The sequence below is a fragment of the Rhinopithecus roxellana genome, chromosome 2 (genome assembly GCF_007565055.1).
Source record: "Rhinopithecus roxellana isolate Shanxi Qingling chromosome 2, ASM756505v1, whole genome shotgun sequence".
NCBI classification, from domain to species: domain Eukaryota; kingdom Metazoa; phylum Chordata; class Mammalia; order Primates; family Cercopithecidae; genus Rhinopithecus; species Rhinopithecus roxellana.
Genome location: NC_044550.1, coordinates 161471742 through 161490873, shown reverse-complemented (window position 1 = coordinate 161490873; position 19132 = coordinate 161471742). Strand labels below are relative to the sequence as shown.

The 19132-nt window shown below is 42.9% G+C and overlaps 1 protein-coding gene and 1 pseudogene across 3 annotated transcripts in view; one reads left to right on the top strand and one right to left on the bottom strand.

Annotated features, from left to right (window-relative positions):
- Positions 1–14376, top strand: part of BST1 (bone marrow stromal cell antigen 1) — a 32190-nt gene extending 17814 nt beyond the window's left edge. For 2 of the 3 annotated variants that reach the window (XM_010358122.2, XM_030923348.1), the window contains exons 7-9: positions 1351–1437; positions 4977–5036; positions 13944–14376. In XM_010358122.2, the coding sequence (XP_010356424.1) occupies positions 1351–1437; positions 4977–5036; positions 13944–14049 (253 nt within the window). In that variant the 3' untranslated portion in view covers positions 14050–14376. Of the gene's footprint in view, positions 1–1350; positions 1438–4976; positions 5037–12821; positions 12862–13943 lie in introns of those variants that run through there. The other variant, XM_030923343.1, reaches the window with a different exon arrangement.
- LOC115894771 lies at positions 12980–13845 on the bottom strand (annotated as a pseudogene).
- Positions 14377–19132: the final 4756 nt, after the last annotated feature.

The window sequence follows — 19132 nt, the reverse complement described above, 5'->3', positions numbered from 1 at the left end:
TTTATCAGGGTGTAATTTGGCCGTTCATATAAAAGCCTTAAACTGGATTCAAATCATTGATGCCAGAAAACCTGCTTTCAGGAATTTATGCCAACAGAACAAATAATTAATAATGTGTATGAAAATGAAGTTCCAGTCAGTGACTGTCTGGAGGCTGGTGGCATGGGAGGTAAGAATTTACCAAGACAGTTATAGGTAAAGAAAGACAGATTTATTAGAGAAGGTATGAAAATATGTTGCAAGGGTGCAACTGGCAGGTCAGCAAGAGACGAGCTGACTGCAGGGAGACAAAGGCTTACTGGGAATTTTATAGAATGGTGCTTGTGCTGTGTGCTGCAGAGCACTTGTGCAGTTCTGATAACACCAAGGTTGCAGTGAGCTAAATTGCCTTTTTCTATCAGCTGAGTGTCTGGTGATAGGTGGCCTTGGGAAGGTTGTGAGTTATTTGTGCAGGAAGCCTATGTGCCCTGGACCATGAAGAAGGTAGACTTACAGCTTATCTGCTTTGTCTTTTTGCTTTCCCCTGCTCCTGCCAGCCTAACTCCGTTTTCCTAATTAGGACTCCACACCAACAAAGTTTGTTCTAGTGTAAATGGCATTGAAATAAAAGAATCGACCTAGGTCTTCAACAAGAGAGGATGGTTCTATGAGTGTTGGTCTGTTAATGTAAGGGAGACCATGCCGGAGCTAAAAATAATGGCAGAGAAGTGTGTGTGTTTGTGTGTGTGTGTGTGCAGACAGGACCTAAAATAGACTACAAAACACATTGGATAGCAGAGACCCATTGCTATATTTTTAAAATCTTGTAGAAATAAATATATTTTAAAAGTCTAGACCTATATACACCAAAATGTTAACAGCAGCTATCTCTAGGGGTGTGAGATTTGGGGTAATTTTTAAAAATTTTTGTTTATTTGCATTTTCTAATATTTTAAAATTTGTATGTTTTGGTGGCTACTTAAAACTTCAAATGAATATACTGTAGTGTAGGGTGAACAAATTGGCAGGTAGCAATGTGCCGAGCCCCTGGAGCACATTGCAGATATGTGTCACTGTCTGGGGACAGACTACACAGGTGGCTGACACCACGTGCATGCACTGGCCCTGGCTTTCCCAGTGCTCCTGGCTGCCCAGCTTCAGTTCCAGTGCTGGGGTCTTCAGAGCATCATCTCCTGGGTCCCTGCAGGTTTACCAGAAGCAGCCCTTTTTAAACCAGAGACATTCCTCTTTTCTTTCTGAGAGTAGAATATCCAGGAGCACATGGTCAAAAGAAATTATGATTAACCCAGAAACAACTTCCTCTTCCACTCTTATTTGCTTACTTTTTAATTATACATTTTTATGTTTTAGGGAATCCTGCGGGGAAGGCACCATGAAAGTCCTGGAAAAGAGGCTGAAGGACATGGGGTTCCAGTACAGCTGTATTAATGATTACCGGTAGGTGAACTATATATCAATATATAGTTCTTGTAGAGGTGTACTTGTAGAGGTGGTGGGTGATTTTGGAGGAGGTGGGCTGCCGAAAGGGTATTGCTGGTTCTCAGCTCTGAAGGCCATGGGGTGGTGTCTTCTGGGTGGCCTCTTGGTGTGGAGGCAAGGAGCACCTTCTGGCCTGGGTTTGGCCAGGGCCCCACCTACTGCTGTCCAGAGTCCAGCTTCATGACATTTAAAGGACACACAGAGCAGCACTTTCTCATTTGCTCATGCCCAGTTCTCTCCTCACTGTGCTTACTGTGCAGTGAGACACGGGAGGACAGGGACTGATGAGGTTCCTGTGTGTTTGGATCTCTGTGGGATCCTTGTGCATGACAGGTGCTAAGGTGGGAGTTTGTTTGAGATATTTACAGACACATCTTGACCACAGACCAATAGGAAAATAATAGTAACTACCACTTGGTGAGCACCTATGGGCCAGACCCTTTATATACTTATAATCAGATATCATTTATGGGCCTTCTTGCTTGTAATTTAAAAAAAAAAAACTTGGTTCAAGCCCTAAGGTAGTTGCAAGCCATCTCTGGACTCAAATCCCTGCCTCTCACTCTCTCTGCCTCAGCCCCCAAGACTGTGGACCTGCTGATTCTGCAAGGGGCTGGAATCCAACACTGCAAAAGCTGAGTGGCTTTCTTGAACATTTCTGAGTGTCGCAGGGTGGAAATGATGTCAGTGGTCTTCTCTTGTTGCCCAACACCCTTGATTATCCTGCTTCTCTGCCACTCTCTGCCTTCCCAGCAGCCCCATGGACTGGATCATTCTCCCAGCTGAGCAAAGCACCCTAAACGTGTGAACCACTCCCTCCCACTCCATGCCTCCTCAAGACAAGGAGCCCCTCAAGGCTGTTCTGTTATCTGTACCTTTTACTCATATATTATTGCCAATGCCCTCAAAAGTTAGATGTTGTTTATCACCCCCTCTTAAAAACAAAACAAGGGAAATGTCCTTTTCTGGAAATATAATCTATGTACAGAAAAATATACAAAACATGAGTACACAGGTGGATGAAGTTTCCCCCATTTAGCGCATACCTGCAACCAGCCCTCAGACCAATAAACAGAACATAACCAGCATCCCCAGACGCTCCCATTGGCCTCTTTTTGTCACCAACCCCATAGTAACCACTCTCCAGATTTGTAATGTCATTTATTAGTTTTATCTGTCTTTAAGCTTTAAACTCAGTGACAGAGCTGAGTTTTGAACCCAGCTTTGCCTGGCCTTAAAGCATGCTCTTTCCCTCCTGCTACCAAGCTCTTCCTTCCTTAATCAAAGCTCTAGTAGTAAATTTTAAAAAATATTCAATTCTTGGCTGAGCGCGGTGGCTCATACCTGTAATCCTAGCACTTTGGAAGGCCAAGGTGGGCGGATCACGAGGTCAGGAATTTGAGGCCAGCCTGGCCAACATGGTGAAACCCCGTCTCTACTAAAAATACAAAAATTAGCTGGGCGTGGTGGCGGGTGCCTGTAATCCCAGCTACTTGGGAGGCTGAGGCAGGAGAATCGCTTGAACCCAGGAGGTGGAGGTTGCAGTGAGCCGAGATCATACCATTGCACTCCAGCCTGGGTGACAAGAACAAGACTCCATCTCAAAAAACCAAAAGAATTCAATTCTTACTCCAAAACAGCTCAATAGCCAAGCACAGTGGCATGCACCCGTAGTTCCAGCTACTTAGGAGTCTGAGGTGGGAGGATTGCTTGAGCCCAGGAGTTCAAGGGAACAGTGAGCTATGATGGGGCCACTACACTCTAGCATAGGTGACAGAGCAAGACCTGGTCTCAAAATAAAACAAAGCAAACCCCCTGCCATCAACCCCTCAATACCAAACAAAACAAAAAACAAGCTCAACGATGGAGAAAATTGTAGCTAAAATTTTTGCATTCACAACCACTTTGCTTTGTTTTTATGTCATTGGGCTGAGCTGTAATAGCCGGGCCAGAGCCCAAGTCTCCTTCCCCCTTACAGCTGCCCTGGGTCTGGACTTATGTCCTTCCTCTCCATTGGTGTACCCACCTCAGTCGGCCTCAGGGCTCTTCTCTTCCAAGCCTAACTCAGTAAAGAAACGAGGAAGCTCCCATTTCTTTACTGCCCATAGGTTGTTTCTGTGTAGTGTCAGGAGCAGAGAGGATATAATAAAAGGCATAACATGGGAAAGTGACAAGGGTTAACATAACAAATCCAACTCCAACCCAGATGTGAGAACCTCCTGCCCCTCACAATTCAGGTGGCACTGCCTTCTGCCCCACATCAGTTAAAGGTTCTCCCTGAGGTGCTTGCCCATTTTGGAAGGGGCTTATCTTTTCACAGCCTCCCTTACCTCCTGGTTGGTTTCTGCCAGCACTGTGTTGAATCAGATTCAGTGAAACTCCATGCCTGTTTTTGGACATACACAATGACAGATAATTACTCTTATTAAAAATATGTGCATCAGGTAGACATTAATGAAAGGTAGCTGAGTCAAGGACAGAAGACATGGCATGCCATAGAGAGAACAGTATCACGTTCCTGTTCTTCCATAGTCCCCTGCAGTGGTCCTGACACAGAGATCCTGTCTAGGCTTGTCTCCTACCTAACTCCCCATGTGCCACCAAGACCTGGCTCCTGTCTTCATTGCTGCTTCCCTTCCCCACACTTGGTGCCTTGGAACTTCACATCTTCTCCCTCTACTGTGCACAGCAAGTTAGCGTTCCTCTCTGATGCCTGAGCGCTGACCATCACCCATGTGGTTCAAGTCCACTCTTCTGCCCAAAGTACTTATCAGGTCGTACTGTAATGTTATACGTGCATATGGAAGTGGTTAGAAGCTCGGGCCCTGGAGTCAGCCTGCATAATTCAAGTTCAGCCCTTCAACTTGCTGCTATGAGAGCTTGGGCAGGTTACTGTGGTCAGCTTTCTCAATTGTAAATTGGAGAAGATAAAGCACCTATTCCATTTGGTTGTTATGAGGATTAAATGACATGATCCTCACAAAAGATATAATCAAATGTCTTGGTACATAGTAAGTGCTTGATAAATGCTGGCTAATATTTTTATTTGTTTTGTTTTTTCTAGACACAGGGCCTCACTCTGTTTTCCAGGCTGGAGTGCAGTGGTGTGATCATAGTTCACTGCAGTCTTGAACTCCTGGGCCTCCTGCCTCAGCCTCCTGAGTAGCCGAGACTATAGGCGTGAGCCTCTGCACCCAGATAATTTTTAGATTTTTTTTTTTTTTTTTTTTTTTTTTGTAGAGCCAGCGTCTCGCTATGTTGCCCAGCCTGTTCTCAAACTCCTGGTCTCAAGCAGTCCTCCTGCCTCAACCTCCCAAAGCGCTGGGATTACAGACATAAGCCACTGTGCTGGGCCACTAATATTTTTAGAGGAAATAATTTGTGTATTCTTTGAAGTCAGAGAATACTGTATCTCCAGGACTTTTCAGGCAAGCCATAAATGTTTGATGGATGAAAGTTATTTAAATAATCCCTTAAATATTATTTTCTTTCTGTAGACCAGTGAAGCTCTTACAGTGTGTGGACCACAGCACTCATCCTGACTGTGCCTTAAATTCGTAAGTAAATGTCTTAACTCAGGTCATTCTTTCCCAAGATAACCATCTCCTTTCAGAAGTTTTCAGTTCACAAACATGAACATATTATCAAACGGAGATGTAAGTGTGCTCATTTGGTTCTGGTTTGGTGTTATTTTTATTTATATGTATCTGTCTTAGTTTTTGTACAAAAAGCAATCACGCTACACATAACGTCCTGCTGTGAGCTTTCTTCACTTGCCGGTGTAATGCGGCCATCCTTTGAAGTTTGTTCATACTTTCTGTCCCAGTCTGCTAGTGGCTGTAGAGCAATCTGTAGGATGGTCACACCACCTTTTATGTAATCCCTTCTGAATCATGGGCTGGCTTCTTTGTATGTTGTTATAGTAGTTTTTTTGGTATTATAAACAATACTGAAATATAATCCTTGATTATATACTTTAAGCTGTTGTGCAAGTATTTGTGTAGGATAGATTCCCAGAAATGGAGTTGCTGGGTCAAAGAATGTGTATATTTTAAATTTTGGTGTGTTCTGCAAAATTTTGATATGTTTCAGAAAGGCTGTGCGAGGATACACTTCCACCACCAGTCTATGCTGGGAGTGCCCCTTCTCCACTCCTCCACACTATGCATTTTCTACATCCATATCTGTATCTGTCCCTGTACCTATAGTCATATCATTTTAGCCAATCTTAGGGGTAAAACATAGTGCATTATTGTCATTTCAGTTTGTGTTGGCCGGGAGATTTCTGATCCCTCCACTTGAATTCTCTTATGAAATCTATTTACTAACATCATGCTTATCCTGCCAATCCACCTCAAGTGTGCTTTCCTCTATGAGACTTTGCTCATTCTCCATGTTGACTGAGGAACTCTCTTCTCTTTGCTCCCAAGGACTTTGTGCACAATATGATGACATCGCTTTACTCTTCCTAGCCCTGCTGTCGTTCATTCTGTACCATCTGCCTGCCTCACTCTGCCTTCCTCTTTGTGTTTCTCTTAGTGTTTTTCATTAGAGTTGCACATAGTGGGTGCACCGTCAATGCCTGCAGGATCCATTCGTACATCTACAAGGGAAGAGAACTAATCAGAGTGCACAGCAACTATGTGCTAGGTATTTGCTGTGTGCACTACATAAAATAGTATGTTTATCTGAATAACTAGTACATTTAAGAGAGTCAGGCTGGGCATGGTGGCTCATGCCTGTAATCCCAGTACTTTGGGAGGCTGAGGCGGGTGGATCACCTGAGGTCAGGAGTTCGAGACCAGCCTGACCAACATGGTGAAACCCCATCTCTACTAAATACAACACATTAGCCAGGAGTGGTGGTGCATGCCTGTAATCCCAGCTACTTGGGAGGCTGAGGCAGGAGAATCACTTGAAACCAGTAGGCGGAGGTTGCAGTGAGCTGAGATTGCGCCAGTGCACTCCAGCCTGGGCAACAAGTGTGAAACTCCATCTCAAAAAATAAAATAAAATGAAATAAAATAAAATAAAATAAAATAAAATAAATAAGATAGAGAAAGAGAGAAAGAGATAAAGCACATGCCCTGGTGAGCTGGCTTGTCATCCCCATATAGTTCTTCTTCTCTTCTTCATTTAGTAATAGAACCCTTGAATTTTAGATGGGTTCATGGCTATCAAGAATAACTATCCTAGCCTCCCTACCCACTGTGGCCAAGTGACAAGTGCAATTTCTGGGTTTAGCACTTGAAAGGAAGGGGCATACATTCCCTTTCTCCTTTTATGCTGGCTGGTATATGGGCCCACAAGACGTGGAGGTGAGCTGCCTTCAACTGGGCGTGGCAGAGCAACACAGCAAAAGGAAGCCGGGTGCCTCTGTACCATGGCGTCACTCTACCAGCCCTGGAGAGTTACTGAGAGAGAAATAAACATCTATCTTCTCTAAGCCACTGTCATTTAGACAGAAGCCAGACTTTCATTTGATCCGGTGTGGGTAGGTTCATATTCTCCCTTCAGAAGCAAAGAAACTCTGGCTCGGAGAAGTTAATGAAGGACTCACCCAAGACCACCCAGCTAGTGCAGGCAGAACAAGGATCTGAAGGAGTCTGAGAACTGTCAAAATTCACTCTGGCAGATTTCTTGCTCTTTGGGCCGGAAATTAGGACAACAGACCCATCATCTCCAGCATGTATTCTAGGAGCCAACATCCCAGGGTTCGGTGATGGATTTAAGTCCTCTCCTCATGCTCTAATGCTATTCGTTCCCTGTGAATCTGGCATACATCGTTTCTGAGTCCTCTCACAGTAGATAAAGAATAGCCTGTGAACCTGGGTCTCTCCCAGGAGATAAAGAATAGCCTGTGAACCTGGGTCTTTCCTTTCCTCACTTGAAAATGAAGTCCATCCTCACATTGCTGCTACTCAAAAACCTTCAAAGTTCCTTACTGCCAAGTTCAGACTTCTGGTCCCATCTTACAGGTTCATCATGCTCTTTCCAGACACGTCACCCACTGCTTCTCACCTGGAACTTTTATTTCAAGGCTAGTTTTGATCCACTTCCCGTGAGATATTACATGCTTTCTTGCTCATCAGCCTGTGGAAACACCATTTTGGCAGCAGTAAGCACTCTGTTCTTACTGAGTTAGTCAGATGATCTGAAATTGTCAGTTTTCTTATCTACAAAGCCTCCGTGAGGTTACTCTGATCCTTGATCTCAATATTTAAAATTATAGCCTCCATCTCACAACTGTGGCTCTTCAAAACCCCCATGTGACTGTGTTTTTTTCTTTTTTATAGTGTTTATCTTCTGACTGACCTACTTGTGAAGCTCATTCTTTTTTTTTGCTATTCTGTTATTTTTTATTTTTTTTGAGACAAGGTCTCTCTCTGTCACCCAGGCTGTAGTGCAGTGGCACAATTACGGCTCACTGCAGCCTTGACCTCCTGGGCTCACGTGATTCTCCCACCTCAGCCTCCCAAATAGCTGGGGAAACAGGCACTCACCACTATGCCCAGCTAACTTTTAAGTTTGTGTTTTGTTTTGGTTATTTTTTTGTAGAGATGAGGTCTCACTATATTACCCATGCTGGGAAGTTCATTCTTTAGCGCCTCCCACCTGTTAGAACATGGCTTCAGGAAGTCAGGGACTTTGACCTGTTTTGTTCACTGATGATGGTATTCTAAGGACCTAAAACAGAGCTTGCAACCTGGTAGACACTTAGGAATGAATGAATGCAAGAATAGATGAATGAATGAGTGAATGATTGGATTCTACCCTGGAAAGGCATAGATTTAAGAAGAACGATGTTCAAAGGTGCTGGGCAACCAAAAGGAATGACAAATGCTCTACAACAGCTTCCGAGAAGTGCCCGGAGGCTGCATATGCAGAAGTTCTACATTTTGATTGCAAGAAACACAATCCTTCTGGGGGTCACTTATGTGAAAAAGGGAGGAATAAAGTTGTTGAAAAGATTTAGTGGTATAGACTTTCTAAGGAACCTGCAACCTTGTAAGGCTTGGATAGGGAAGTATCCGTGGTGTTAGAATTAGGATTGTATGGGTTTACTCTTTGTCTCATTAATAAGACTATCAACCTATACAGAAACAGACCATGTAAAATTCGTTGTTGTAAAACCCATTGCACCCTACACCACCATTCCTGAAATGGGCAAATGGTGCCATCCTAGCACCAGTGCCTTGGGTTAGCTCCCCTGCTGCAGGAAGTATAAGGAGAACGAGGGCAGCTCTTCTCACTTTTCCTTGGTATTTCTTTTTTCTTTTTTTTTCTGAGACAGAGTCTTGCTCTGTCACCCAGGCTGGAGTGCAGTGGCGTGATCTCGGCTCACTGCAACCTCCACCTCCTGGGTTCAAGCTATTCCCCTGCCTCAGCCTCCCGAGTTTTCCTCAGTATTTCTGAGCACTTTGCAGTGTCAGGCTTCCAGCTGGCACTCTGGAGTGATCATCTCATTTTACTCCAACCATGTTCCTGGAAGGAGGACAGTTTGATTGATGCTGGTTCAGAGAGATTAAGCGGTCACTCAGTGTAACTCAGAGGCAGAAGCAAAACCGACATTTGTCTGTGTGTAAAGTTCTCATTCTTCCTACCACACCACACTGCCTTAAAATGTCTCTGGGGCTCACACCACAGCAGGTAAGTAAGGGGTTTGCAGTTCCTGACCTGTTCTTTCCTGTGTGTGGGCATTCTTTCAGTGACTGTTGGTAGACATTTTTTGACAATTCTGCCCGATTCCTTTGAATGTCAAGGATAAAACTCTCTTTCACTCTGCCAAGTTTTTCTCCAACTTTCATCACCCTGGCAGGAATTTTACTAATCTCTTTTTTAAACATTCTAGTAGTGAATATTCATAGATAATTTACAAAAGAGAAACCACAAATAGCAAATGTACAAAATTATTTAATCGCTCTAATAATAATGGAATACAAATTCAGCAAGGTGTCATTTTCACCTAAACTTTTTTGACATACATTAAAACATAGCAGAAAAGTGTTTTAGAGATGTTATTCAAGCTTGATGTCACTGTAAATTGATAAAGTGCTTTGGGAAAACAATTTGACAATATGTGTCAAGAATTACAAAAGTATCAGTCTTCGACCTAGGTCAGACTTTAGGGTACTTTTGGTGCCCTATTCTAAAGAAGTGATTTGAAATGCGCATACAGCTTATAAGCTCAAATATGTTCACCAGAGCATTCTTTATAATACTGAAATATTGGGAACTAGACCCAAATATCCACTGACAAGTAAATGGTTACATCAAAGGGTACACTTACTGGAGGGAGTAGAATGTAGCTCTTAAAGACAGTGGTAGGATAATCATACGGCAAGCAGAAGACCACGTGAATAATCTAAGAGGAAACCTTAGATTATAAGGTCAATAAGCGCCAACCTTAGCGCTTATAGATTATAATATTGGCCAAAAATTCAGTAGACTTTTAATCTGCAGGATTGGTGATATGAGAAAACAGACATATAGTATTGGAATGAGGACTCAATGTGGCACTGAGGGCCAAGGGCAAACATCAGATCTCTTAACTTGGCCGGAAGTCTCTATCCTAAATGCTCCAGGCCGCAGAGACAGGACTACTCATCTCTACTTGTTTAGGAATAGTGGGGTAAAGGGCTTTTAATCTGCAAAGGTTTCAAATGAAATAAACAACTGTTGATGTAAATCCACCCATTTTATTAATAGTTTTGTGGTAAATTTAGGGACAATCTGTATGTTTTGGTATTTAATTATTGGCAATATTTTAGAGAATGTAGCATATAAGAACAGCTGTTGGATTAAACCTGTGATGCCAGTATATGGGTTACTATTAAGTAACTAATTCCTTTTTTTTTTTTTCTGAGATGGAGTCTCACTCTGTTGCCCGGGCTGGAGTGCAGTGGCCGGATCTCAGCTCACTGCAAGCTCCTCCTCCCGGGTTTATGCCATTCTCCTGCCTCAGCCTCCCGAGTAGCTGGGACTACAGGCGCCCGCCACCTCGCCCGGCTAGTTTTTTGTATTTTTTAGTAGAGACGGGGTTTCACCGTGTTAGCCAGGATAGTCTCGATCTCCTGACCTCGTGATCCGCCCGTCTCGGGCTCCCAAAGTCCCAAAGTGCTGGGATGTAACTAATTCTTTTTCTTTTTCCTTTTTTTTTTTTTGGAGACAGGTTCTCACTCTGTCATCCAGGCATGGAGTGCAGTGGTGTGATCATGGCTTATTGTAGTCTCAACCTCGTGGGTTCAAGTGATCCTCCTGCCTCATCCTCTCAAGTGGCTGAGACTAGAGGCCCACGCCCCCACTACTGGAAATTTTTCTTTTCTTTTTTCTTTCCTTCCTTCCTTCCTTTTTTTTTTTTTTTTTTTTTTTTTTTTTTGATGGAGTCTCGCTCTGTCACCCAGGCTTGATCTAGAGTTAGATCTAGATCTAGAGTTTAGTGGCTTGATCTTGGCTCATCACTGCAGCCTTCACCTCCTGGGCTCAAGTGATTCTCCTGCCACAGCCTGCCAAGTAGCTGGGACTACAAGTGTGAGCCACCACTCCTGGTTGACTTTTGTATTTTTAGTGGAGATGAGGTTTTACCATGTTGGCCAGGCTGGTCTCAAACTCCTGACTTCAGGCGATCCTCCTGCCTTGGCCTCCCAAAGTGCTGGGATTATAGATGTGAACCACCATGCCCAGCCAAGTAACTGATTTTAGGCTTGGGACTTTTAGTAGGAAGTTATAAGAGAATTTTACTAAGTTTTGAACCAGTATTGGAATTTGTAAAATAATTAGGATTAAAGTTTATACATTTGTTAGGTTTACTACAATCAAGTAATTGAGAAAGTTTGGCTAATTTAAAGTCATTTAAATTTTTTTTAAAAAGATGTAATATTTTAATACTTAAGTTGAAAATAACCTGAAGTCTTGCCCAGTGGCCCCTGCTTGTAACCCTAGCACTTTGGGAGGTCAATGTGGGAGGATCACTTGAGCCCAGGCATTCAAGACCAGCCTAGGCAACATGGCGAGACCCTGACTCTACAAGCAAACAAACAAAAATTAGCTGGGTATGTTGGTGTGCACCTATGGTCCCAGCTACTCAGGAGTCTGAGGCAGGAGGATTCTCTAAACCCAGGAGGATCAATGCTTCAGTGAGCTGTAGTCATGCCACTGCACTCCAGCCTGGGTGACAGAATGAGACCCTTTCTCAAAGAATAATAATAATAATAATTTAACCTGAAATAACTTGAGTTTAAAACATCACGTGAATTAAGTAACTGTGACACATCCTTAAGAGTGATTGTCAGAGTTCACTAGGTTTTTAAATAGTACAATGTGATTTATAAATTAAATAAAAGGGCATGGGAAAATTAGGCTTTTGAGTGTATACATGTAATAACAAGAATTAATTTTAAAAATCAAAGTAACTGCAAACAGTGCAGTTACCCCCTCAAGTATAGTCTCACATCAACAAGAAAAGCTTTTTAAGTTACAAAGTGACAAACCAATGCACAGAATATGGACCCAGACAGTAAAGCAGAAGATAGCAAAACAGCATGTTTCTATTTGTGCATGATAATGGATGTAAGTGAAGAAATAGGTCTGAGAAAGTAAACTCCAAGCTGCTAACTGTGGGTTCCTTCTAGGCAAAGGAGTAGGAACTGGCAAAAGATGAAGGGAGACTGTCATTATTAGTGTATTTAATTATGTGCCATTTTATTTTTTAAAAAACTAATGAAAAGTGTAACCTTATGTTAATTAGTTAATTGTTTGAAAGCAAAAGTAATTTTAAATTTTGAGTGAATGAAGTCTGGGGCATTAACTGCATCACAGGTGCAATTGTACAAAATGTCCGGTAGGTGGAGCCCTAATACAAACCTGTGGGTGAGATTTACTTTGCAAAAAAGAAAAGAGGACCAGCATTCAAATGGAGTCAGGAACTTTTAAGGACAGGGCCGCCAGTCCAGAGCCATGGGATATATTTCCAAGCCAACATTAGATGGTTTCATAATTTTAAAAATTCATCTTTTAGTTAGTTTAAAAGAATTAGTAATTTCTGTTTTTACAAACCCAGTGGTCAGATGCTGTTTACTATGAATAGGGTCCATATTTTGGGCGGGCCCTTTGTTGATGTCTTTGTGTCAGGACACTTAAACTCTGATAATGTAGCCATCAGTAGGGAACCTGGCTAACACTGTGTTCCATCCATACAATAAAAATTCATCCACAAGGAAGAATGAATTAACTCCCTGTGTACCAATATGGAAGCATGTTCAAGATATGATGCAACACACGTTGTAGATTCCATTTGTGCTTAGATAAAAGGATATCTAAAGACATTTAAGGATAACTTGCAGGGCAGCAGCAGGTCCTGTTGTTTAGAGAAGGTTTTTGCTGGGGAAACAATGTCTTGAGATGGTATTTCAATGGCATGTGTGCTTAGGATTTCAGAAATAGGAATTAGTTCTATTAAGCAGGTTTAGCATGCATGTGTGCATTGCATTCCTGGAAAGAGAACTCAAACTATCAAAGTTGGTTTTCTATGGAAAATGCAAATGGAGAGACTAAGAGACTTTTACTTTCCACTTTATAACTTCCTATATACTATGTAAATTTCTCCACGGTGTGCACAATTTGCTTTTCTTTTTCTTTCTTTCTTTTTTTTTTTTTTACTGGTAGCAGTATAATTTATTCAAATGTGCCTTAATAGAGGTGCTAGGGCTTGCCTATGGTGCTCTTGATATATAAGGCCAGGACATTCTGCCAGTTTTTCTGCCAGTTTTTCTTGAGCAATGTCACCAAGAAGTTGACAGGCAGGTGAATGTTACACACAAGCTCATTGTCTGTCCTTTTCACGTGGCCAACAGCCACAGCCAGACATAACACCTTCTTCATTTGGAACTTGATTGTGGACTTCATCTCATCCACTTTGGCCACCATGTTTTTGTTGTGTGTGAGCAGGGAGGGGAAATTTCCTGCCTTATTTAGGCCTGGGCCGAGAATTCGTGGGATGTGGTTGATCAGAGACTCTGAAGCCAAAAATGCATCATACTCTTGGCCAGCTTCTTGACCAGTTTTCTATTCTTGTTGAGTTTTCTCAGTACCTTGTTTTCCATGTGGGGGATATCCACAGCCTTCGCCTTGTCACAGTGCTGCTGGTTACTCAGGACACACACGGAGAACTTGGGGCGGGGAGTGGACTTAAGCCTGACGGTGCCCGAGAATCGCTTGTCCTTCTGGGGAGTCATAGTTCTTCAAGCTGATCTGCAACTCCACCGTCTCCAGAAACTTGGGGTCCTTGCGCTGGTTCCGGTGCAGGACTTCCCGCACCGCCTCCTACAGGGTGTCACGGGAGACTGCTGCTCCTGGCTTCTCGCTCCACGTTAACCAGAAAAGAGACTAATACTGCAGATATATTTTTGAGTGTAGATTCCATACACCAATACTGACACTTTCTCTATTTCCTTGTTAATTTGCAGGGCAGCAGCCACTACTCAAAGAAAAGTCCCATGTCTTTATGCAGAACAAAGTGCAGTTCTTATCATTCCCCTCCTTCTGGTGCTGGCTTCCGGGACTCAACTGTAACTGGGAACTCTGTTGCTCTAACCCTCCTCCAGCCCTGCAGCCTCCCCTTGCAATCATCATTCCTGTTCTGTGTATACCAAATGATTCTGTTGTCTAAAGAAGCTCTTTGCTGGGAAAACGATGTCCTGAAATGGTATTTCAATGAGACATATGCGCAGGATTTCAGAAACAAGAAATTAGTTCTATTTAGCAGGTTAAAAAATGCTGCATTAGAATTAAAGCAAGTTATTTTCTTATTTTTATAATGACACAAAGCACTGGGAGTCAGACTGCTTGTATATTATCAAACATTTTTAGAGAATTCTAATAAAGCTGTATTTTACATCATCTATATTTTCCTGTATCTCCAGCGGCACACACACTGCATGCTTGTTGATCACTTAAGACAAATGTATACTATATAAAGTATGCATATATATTTTGTCTGTAAAGATGTCATTTATTTGGTATAAAGATGTTCAGTTACTCTTTCCTTTTTGTTTTGAGAGACAGAGTTTCGCTCCTTTGCCCAGGCTAGAGTGAAGTGGTGAGATCTCAGCTCACTGCAACCTCCGCTTCCAGGATTCAAGCGATTCTCCTGCCTCAGCCTCCCGAGTAGCTGGGATTGCAGGTGACTGCCACCATGCCCAGCTAATTTTTGTATTTTTAGTAGAGACGGGGTTTCACCATGTTGGCCAGGCCAGTCTCAAACTCCTGATCTCAGGTGATCCACCCGCCCCAGCCTCCCAAAATGCTAGGATTACAGGCGTGAGCCACCACACCCAGCCATAATAGTTACTTATAATGAGGGAAAAACCCAAAATGTCCAGTAATATTTACATATTTACTGAAACTGTTTGGAACTTGTATTAGTTTGTTCTTGCATTGCTATAAAGAACTACCTGAGACTGGGTAATTTACAAAAAAAATAAAAAAGAGTTTTAATTGACTCACAGTTCTGTGTCCAGAATTGGTTCCTTCTGGTGGGTTCTTGGTCTCGCTGACTTCAAGAATGAAGCCGTGGACCTTCGTGGTAGTGTTACAGCTCTTAAAGATGGTGTGTCTGGAGTTTGTTCCTTCAGACGTGCCTGGAGTTTCTTCCTTCTGATGGGTTCGTGGTCTCGCTGACTTTAAGAATGAAGCTGTGGACCTTTGCGGTGAGTGTTACAGCTCTTAAATGTGGTGCGGACCCAAAGAGTGAGCAGCAGCAGGATTTATTGTAAAGCGCAAAAGAACACAACTTCCACACTGTGGAAGGGGACCCAAGTGGGTTGCCACTGCTGGCTCTGTGGCCAGCTTTTATGCCCTTATTTGGCCCCACCCACATCCTGCTGATTGGTCCATTTTACAGAGTGCTGATTGTTCCATTTTACAGAGTGATGATTGGTGTATTTACAATCCTTTAGCTAGACACAGAGTGCTGATTGGTATGTTTTTACAGAGTGCTGATTGGTGCATTTACAATCCTTTAGCTAGACAGAAAAGTTCTCCAAGTCCCCACTTGACCCAGGAAGTCCAGCTGTCTTCACCTCTCAGTTCCACAGGGTTATAGGAAGCATGGCTGGGGAGGCCTCAGGAAACTTTTGATCATTGTGGAAGGCAAAAGGGAAGCAGGCATGTCTTACATGGCCAGAGAAGGAGGAAGGGAGTGAAGGGGGAGGTGCTACATGCTTTCAAACAACCAGATCTTGTGAGAACTCTGTCATGAGACAGCACTAGGGGGATGGTGCTAAACCATCAGAAACTACCAACATGATCCAATCACCTTCCACCAGGCCTCACCTTCAACAATTCAATATAAAATTTAGGTGGGGATACACAGCCAAACCATATCAGAACCATTTACATGGGTTTTAATATATTTGTAGAATGGAGTATCATTCAACAAGTAAAAGCCATGTTTACCAATTCAAATGTCCTCCAAATGGTGAATGAATAAACTAACTGGTAAATCTATACCATGGAATACTACTCAGCAATAAAGGTAACTACCTTGATATATGCAGCAATAGGGATGAAACTAAAATGTGAGAGCTGCCACACCAAAAGGCTACCAACTGTATGATTCTATTTATATGAGATCCTCAAAAAGGCAGAACTGTAGGAGCAGAGGGCAGACCAGTGATTGTGGGGGTTGAGGATGATTAGGACTAGAGGGAGGTGCTGACTGCAAAGTGACACCGAGAGAAAAATTTGGGGAGCGATGGAACTGCTCTGTGTCTTGATTGTGGTGGTGACTGCATGAATCCATGTGTTTGTCAACACTCATGGACCTGTATATGAAAAAGAGTAAATTTTATTTTATGTAAGCTAAAAAAATGTTTTCAAAGAACATTTAATCACATAGGAAAATGTGTAAGAGATAAAATATAAAACTTTATTGTATGCTGCAAATGTCTAAAGTATGATACAAATTCAATATATTATGAATGTGTGTGCAGATGATATACATATATTATAAATGAACGACACAAAAGAAAATAAACCAAAAGGCAAAGCAGTTTTCTCCAGACAGTGGTCTTATTTTATTTCTGACTTTTGATATTTTTGTGTTTTCCAAATTTTCTCCAATGAGTATGTGTTGCTTTCATTATCAGAAAAAGAGAAACACAAACGCACACACACACACACACAGACAAACACATCATATGTGTAGTAATTTGACCCGACATAAAACATTTCCAGAAGGGAAAAACAAACCCAAAAGCTCATCACAGACACTTCTGTGATCTCTTTACTGCTTGTTTGACCTAAAGCAAGTGTGGGTCCTTAGGCATGAAAGCTGATGATTCTAATTCTGATGCTCCAGGGCCAGCAAGAGGCAGAGGAACTCCTTACCTTCCTGTAGGGTGCTATAGATCTCTGTAGAGAAAACGACCATGCAGCCCCTGGTGACCCCAGGCAGCAGCAGGACATCTCTCCAGCCCCACAGCTCTAAATGCCAAGCTCTCTCTTCCTTACCCTGCCACCCCCATCTCTGGTGAGATCCTCCTGGCAGTGTCATTACTCAACTTTTGTGGACATTTGACCAAATATTCACTATAAAACTAGGAAAATACACAGCTTTATGGTTATTGCATGTATATAGATATATATTAGGTTGGTGCAAAAATAATTGTGGTTTTTGCCATTAAAGTAGGGGCAAAAACTTGAGGTCAGGAGTTTGAGACCAGCCTGGACAATATAGCGAAACCCTGTCTCTACCAAAAATAAAAAAATTAGCTGGGTGTGTTGGTGTGCGCCTGCCCAGCTACTTGGGAGGCTAAGGCAGGAAAATTGCTTGAACCTGGGAGATGGAGGTTGCAGTGAGCCCAGATCGCACCAGAGCACTCCAGCTTGGATGACAGAGTGAGAATCTCTCTCTCAAAAAAAATAAAAAAATAAAAAAATAAAAATCCTGCTATTTGAAAAACAAAAAAGCCTGATATTACTTTTAATGGCAAAAACTGCAATTACTTGCACCAACCTACTAGAGAAAACACAGTGTATTTAAAACTCAACCTTGTGAATATCTAGAGATCCTCTCAGACATTGCTTTGGGCTGACTTTAGTCTCTTTCGTTTGAAATCACACAATGGCTTTTTAACTTGTTTCCTGTGCCTTCTGCCTCTTTCTCTTCCAACTTTTCATCTCCCATCATTACCCCCACTTTGTGGGGTCTACACACAGGTCTGCCCTGCCCCATGGTGCTCAATCCAGGGGTTGTCCCTGCATTGCAGGAGGGGCCAGGCTACTTGACCATCACCATCGGTTACCTTCGTCATGACCACAGCAAGCATTCACTGAGTTATACTTGTCATGCCTTCCAGTTTCCATGACTAGCATACTCCAAAGCACCTGGCAGAACAGTGGATTCCTTCCTTCGTGGGATGCTATGGGGCCAGGTTTTGGTAGCATTACCGAAACACCAGGGTTTTCTCTAGGTCTTGCTGCTCACTGCACCGAAAGCAAGTCACTGAGATGAGCATTGCCAGAGAAGAAGGCTTTTTCGGGTGCTGCAGCCAAGAAGAAGGGGAGATCAGTCTCAAAATTGTCTCCTCGACCAGTCGACTAAACTTAGGGGTTTATATAGCAGGAAGGAAATGTAACTATATGTGAGAAAATAGGAATGAGGGAGGGGTAAAGAAGAGAAGATGCTAAATAGGAATCATGATTGATGAAGGGTCTGGCATCTAATTGTGTGGATGTGGTGGTCTGGTGAGTTTTGGTTCCTTGATACTAACTGGGTGGCCTAAGGGTCAGCTTCCTGAGGAAGGAATTCAGATAAGACAAATGTAAGTTTCAACCTTTAAGATGAGAGGCTCAATTTTCATGTTTATCCAAAAAACAGTAGACATCACTTCTCTGGGACAGCTGGGGTGGTTTCAGTCGGACACTGCCACAGAGAGCAGGCAGGAGTGGGAACCAGGCCACACTCAGAAGTGTTAAGGAAAGAGACTATGGGAAGCGAGACTGCAGAGAAATGAAATCCATGAAAATCTAGCATGTGGTAGAATGTTCATTTGGTGTAGCCACTGGTGTGTATTGTAAAAGCGGTATCAGCTTCTTACAGAAGGTGTGCTCAGCTGGGCTCCTCTAACCAAGTTGCTTGGTGCTCTACCCAGACGTGCTCTCTACTCTCTCCCTCCTCAGGGTCTTTGAATATGTTGGTCTCTGTGTTGATTTTCCTTCCTGCCCTGTCTCCCATCTGGCAGACACTATGACATACCTTAAACATCACCTCCTCCCTGCATCCTTCTGTTGACCTCTATCCCTGCAAAAGAGCAAATAATTCCCTAACAGGGCCCATCTCCATGGTGTCAGCATTATTTGGGTCCTTGCCTGACTTCACCCTGGGACTGTGGCTTCTTTGTAGACTCACCCATCTTTGCAGCCCTAGCCTAGCCCTCCCTGGATGAAGTAGACCTTCCACGTGTGAACAAACTAAGTTTAATAGAGGAAAACACAGGGTGGGGGATTATTTAGCTTTCTTTTGTTGGAGGAGGCCAGGGAGGGTACAAGGGAAGATTAATAGCATGGTGTGCCATGCTTTCCTGTATTTATGTCATACTTCCATAAAATACTTGAAGTGTGTGATATTGCTAGGGTGCGTGAGGGGAGCAGT